This window comes from Mustelus asterias, chromosome 14, assembly GCF_964213995.1.
Source record: "Mustelus asterias chromosome 14, sMusAst1.hap1.1, whole genome shotgun sequence".
NCBI lineage: Eukaryota > Metazoa > Chordata > Chondrichthyes > Carcharhiniformes > Triakidae > Mustelus > Mustelus asterias.
The window spans coordinates 104,577,537-104,582,570 of NC_135814.1; the positions used below are offsets into that span (position 1 = coordinate 104,577,537).

The window sequence follows — 5,034 nt, forward strand, 5'->3', positions numbered from 1 at the left end:
AATGCTCCCTTCAGCGTCGCAGAGCTGAGTGTTAATGCTTGTGTACTGCTGCCATACATGGTAAGTGGGAAAGTCAGGGAAGGAGGAGGCCGTTAGAGGGAATTTTATTGAAGTAGGGGAATGCACGGTATTCTGGTGTGAAGGAAGGAATTGGGGCGGCACGGTAGCACAGTGGTTCGCACTGCTGCTTCACAGCTCCAGGGACCTGGCTTCGAATCCCGGCTCGGGTAGCTGTCTGTGTGGAGTTTGCATATTCTCCCTGTGTTTGCGTGGGTTTCCTCCGGGTGCTCCGGTTTCCTCCCACAGTCTGAAAGACGTGCATTGGCCATGCTAAATTGCCCCTAGTGTCAGAGGGATTAGCAAGGTAAATACGTGGGGTTACGGGAATAGGGCCTGGGTGGGATTATGGTCGGTGCGGACTCGGTGGGCTGCACTGCAGGGATTCTATGATTCTATGAAATAAACTAACCCTCCAAGTTCATCTTATCTCAAGTTTGATGGGTTATTAACAGAAATTCGGATCGCATCAAAACCAAAGATTGGGAAAACACCACAGTTTATAAATAGGGAAATAAGTCAAAACACCTTCCTGTTTAAGGATGGGTGGTGAGATGAGCAATTAGTGTGCTTTAAATTAACCCCTCCCCCCCCACCCCCCCAGTGTGTGACGTCAGAGAAATGAAGAGAAAGAGACTAAAACAGGCCAGAAGTTAAGTCAAAGTCTCATCTGTCTAAACAAATCTTGTCTGCTGTCAGTGATCATAATCATAGAATCCTTAGGTTAGGTTGATTGGCCAGGTTAAAAATTGCCCCTTAGAGTCCTGGGATGTGTAGGTTGGAGGGATTAGCGGGTAAATATGTGGGGGTAGGGCCTGGGTGGGATTGTGGTCGGTGCAGACTCGATGGGCCGAATGGCCTCCTTCTGCACTGTAGGGTTTCTATGATTCTATTCTATGATTCTTACAGCGCAGAAGGAGGCCATTTGGCCCATTGAGTCTACACCGACTCTCCAACAGAGCATCTTACCCGGGCCCTATCCCTGCAACACTATGTATTTACCCCACTAATCCCCCTAACCAACACATCTTGGGACTGTAAGGGGCAATGTAGCATAGCCAATCCATCTAACCTGCACATCTTTGCACTGTGGGAGGAAACCGGAGCACCCGAGGATACCCACGCAGACATGGGGAGAACGTGCAAACTCCACACAGACAGTGACCCGAGGCCGGAACTGAACCCCAATCCCTGGCTGTGAGGCATCAGTGCTATCCACTGTGCCACCGTGCCGCCCTTATTTGCACTCACTCCAAATACGGAAAAGAGGGATCCAATATCACTCCCTTGCATTCATACATTAAAAAGAAGGATAGAGGGAAGGTTTTGCAGGACAGGGACCAGGGACAAAATAAATATGTTGTTTCATGTGTGTTCCAGAGTCCAGAATCATAGTCCAGTGAGGTATTCCTTCATGAAGGTTGGTCGGCTGAAGTCTAATGCTGTATAATTCACTTTTCCAGGGGTGTTGACATCACATGATATGTTGGGCATGCAGAGATGAATCAATCTTGTAGATTATGGTACAAAACTTCTAGCAGGAGTGGGTAAATGGGGGCAGGTGTCTAGCCTGGGCCAGAGCTCTTTTAGGGTGATCTGCCAGTCAGATATTAAACAATATGGCACGGTAGCACAGTGGTTAGCACTGCTGCTTCACAGCTCCAGAGAACCTGGGTTCGATTCCCGGCTTGGGTCACTGTGTGGAGTTTGTACATTCTCTTCGCGTCTGCGTGGGTTTCCTCCGGGTGCTCCGGTTTCCTCCCACAGTCCAAAGATGTGCGGGTTAGGTTGATTGGCCATGCTAAAATTGCCCCTTAGTGTCCTGAGATGCATAGGTTAGAGGGATTAACAGTTAAATATGTAGGGATATGGGGATAGGGCCTGGGTGGGATTGTGGTTGGTGCAGACTTGATGGGCCAAGTGGCCTCTTTCTGCACTGTAGGGTTTCTATGATTCTATGAATATACTGAGTTTTTTCAGTTCAGCAAGGCATTATTACTTGTTCCACAGATCAGAGGCCCATGTCACATGACTCCTACCTCTCCACTGCTTTGACAGATGATGCGTATCCAGGGTCCAGAATTTTGGCAAGGTTTCCAGGACAGCCGTTATGGGTTAAAAAGGAAGTTGGAGAGGCCATAGTCTAAGTAGATGTTCTGTCTCTGTTTTCAAGCTTGGATTATAAAACACAAAAGACCTTCAATGTAGCTCTCTTAGAGGCTGGGCTCTGCAGTCCCCAGGTGGTCATTAGAAGCTCCTCAGAGATAGTGAGGTGTGAGATTTCTGGGATTGCAAAGTGGGTTTTTTGTTCTACAGTTACAGGCAGACACAGTTACAGCCATTTTAAGGATCTTTTTTGAGGATCAGCTAAGATCCAGATCAAACTAGAGGGGCTGGATGTTCCTATGTTCCTCTGAAACTGTGGGTTCCCTGGTTGGAAAACATTGCTGTGGTAAATAGGGTTGCCAACAGTGATGAACATGAGGTTTCATCACGTGACTCTTCCCAACCCTTCAGCCACTAATCAGCCAAGACTCCACCTCTGTGATGCACTGTCTTCCTACACCAATCGGAAAGCAGAAAGGGACATTACCAAGTTGGATGATGCTGGACTGTCAGCCAAACAACGTTCTTCCCCTATTTTCAATATTTTTACATCGGGCAAAAAGAAATGTTTAAAGAGAACATTCAGAAGGCATGATCCGGGTGCTCTGATTTCCTCCCACAGTCCATGATAATTTTTTTTTATTTTTGCAGTTCATAGAAATCATAGAATCCCTACAGTGCAGAAGGAGGCCATTCAGCCCACTGAATCTGCATCGACAACAATCCTACCCCAGGCCCTATCCCCGTAACCCCAACTATTTACCCTGCCAGTCCCTCTAACCTACACATCACAATTTAGCATGGCCAGTGCACCTAACCCGCACATCTTTGGACTGTGGGAGGAAACCGGAGCACCCGGAGGAAACCCATGCAGACACGGGGAGAACTTAGACTATGGCCTCTCCAACTTCCCTGGAGACGCCGCACAGACAGTGACCCAAGCCGGGAATCGAACCCAGGTCCTTGGAGCTGTGAGGCAGCAGTGCTAACTTCTGTGGCACAATGGTTAGCACTGCTCCCTCACAGTGTCAGAGACCCTGTCTGTGCGGAGTCTGCATGTTCTCCCCGTGTCTGTGTGGGTTTCCTCCGGGTGCTCCAGTTTCCTCCCACAGTCCAAACTTGTGCAGGTTAGGGTGGATTGGCCGTGCTAAATTGCCCCTTAGTATCCAAAGATGTGCAGGTTAGGTGGATTGGCCATGCTAAATTGCCCCTTAGTATCCAAAGATGTGCAGGTTGGATAGATTGGCCATGCTAAATTGCCCCGTAGTGTCCAAAGAGGTGCAGATTAGGTGGATTGGCCATTCTAAATTGCCCCTTAATATCTGAAGATATGTAGGTTAGGAGGATTAGTGGGGTAAATTAATAGGGTTAGGGGTATAGGGCCTGGGTAAGATGCTTTGTCGGAAGATTCGGTGCAGACCTGATGGACTGAATGGCCTTGTTTTGCACTCTAGGGATTCTATGAAAATGACCGGAAAAAAAATGTTTTTGAAATGTCCCGAATGATGTTTTGCCAGAGTCACACACCAGTGTGATTGACCTTCAATTCCTGAACACTCAGACTGTGGGAGGAAACCGGAGCACCCGGAGGAAACCCACGCAGACAATGCGCAAACTCCACACAGACAGTGACCCAAGCCGGGAATTGAACCCGGGTCCCTGGCACTGTGAGGCAGCAGTGCTAACCACTGTGCCACCATGCTGCCTGTTTGTTGGAACACAACACCCTACACAAGCAACACTTTCAGATGGCAGCATGGTAGTACAGTGGTTAGCACTGCTGCTTCACAGCGCCAGGGAGCCTGGTTCGATTCCCGGCTCGGATCACTGTCTGTGTGGAGTTTACATGTTCTTCCCGTGTCTGCGTGGGTTTCCTCCGGGTGCTCTGGTTTCCTCCCACAGTCTGAAAGACGTGCATTGACCCAAACAGGCGCCATACTGTGGCGACTAGGGGAATTTCACAGTAACTTCATTGCAGTGTTATTAATATAAGCCTTACTTGTGACACTAATAAATAAGCTTCACTGAAGTGTGTTGCAGTTTAGAAGGGGAGGTTTTGCTATGTCAGAGATACTGTAGACAGTGAGTGTCTGGGAAGTATTGGGCAAGTGGAGGGTTAACAGTGTCTGGAGGAGGAGCCGGGCTGAACTGAGTGGCACCGGAGCCGAGCAATGAGCTCCGGGCAGGATGTACAAGGCAGAGTGGGAGGTTCCTGAACCGGGGGAAGAGGGTGGATTTAGTGAGGGAGCAGCCAGGGAAGGTGGCAATGCCCCGGGCTGTGGCTGTGTGAGCTGCCCGGGGGACACAGCATGTTGGGCGGGGATGCAGCGCAGGAGGGGAGCAGCTCCGCGGGGAGCTGTCCAGCGCAGCCCGGTGCTGAATGTCCAGACCAGGGGCAAGAGGCTGAGAGCGCGGCCGCTGCTGGAGCCAGGGCTGGGCGCAACCTCAAGGAGTGGCTGCGGGAGCAGTTCTGTGACAGCCCCATGGAGGGAGGTGAGGACAGCCGGCTACACGATGCCACCTATGTGGGCGACCTGGACACCATCAGCTCTCTCCTGCAGGAGGACAACTTCAGGAGGTGAGGGCATTGCTGCACCTTATCCCAGCTTCATTCCTGTGCATCTGTCTGCCGCTGCGTCTGGCTAACTACTCAATAATTCAACTGGGTGTTTCTCTAAATGCTTTTGTTTTTCAAGAGGCCTAGCATTGCCCACATTTTTTTTATTTTTGCAGTTCATACCATAGAATCCTACAGTGCAGAAGGAGGCCATTCAGCCCATCGAGCCTGCACTGACAACAATCCTATCCCAGGCGCTATCCCCGTAATCCCACCTACTTACCCTGCCACTCCCTCTAACCTACACATCACAA

General features: G+C 50.0%; 1 protein-coding gene across 2 annotated transcripts in view; it reads left to right on the forward strand.

Annotated features, from left to right (window-relative positions):
* Positions 1 to 4,361: 4,361 nt before the first annotated feature.
* asb1 (ankyrin repeat and SOCS box containing 1) overlaps positions 4,362 to 5,034 on the forward strand; it is a 17,150-nt gene continuing 16,477 nt past the window's right edge. The window contains exon 1 of one of the 2 annotated variants that reach the window (XM_078229085.1): positions 4,362 to 4,741. In XM_078229085.1, coding sequence (XP_078085211.1) covers positions 4,473 to 4,741 — 269 coding nt within the window. In that variant the 5' untranslated portion in view covers positions 4,362 to 4,472. The remainder of the gene's footprint in view (positions 4,742 to 5,034) is intronic. The other variant, XM_078229086.1, reaches the window with a different exon arrangement.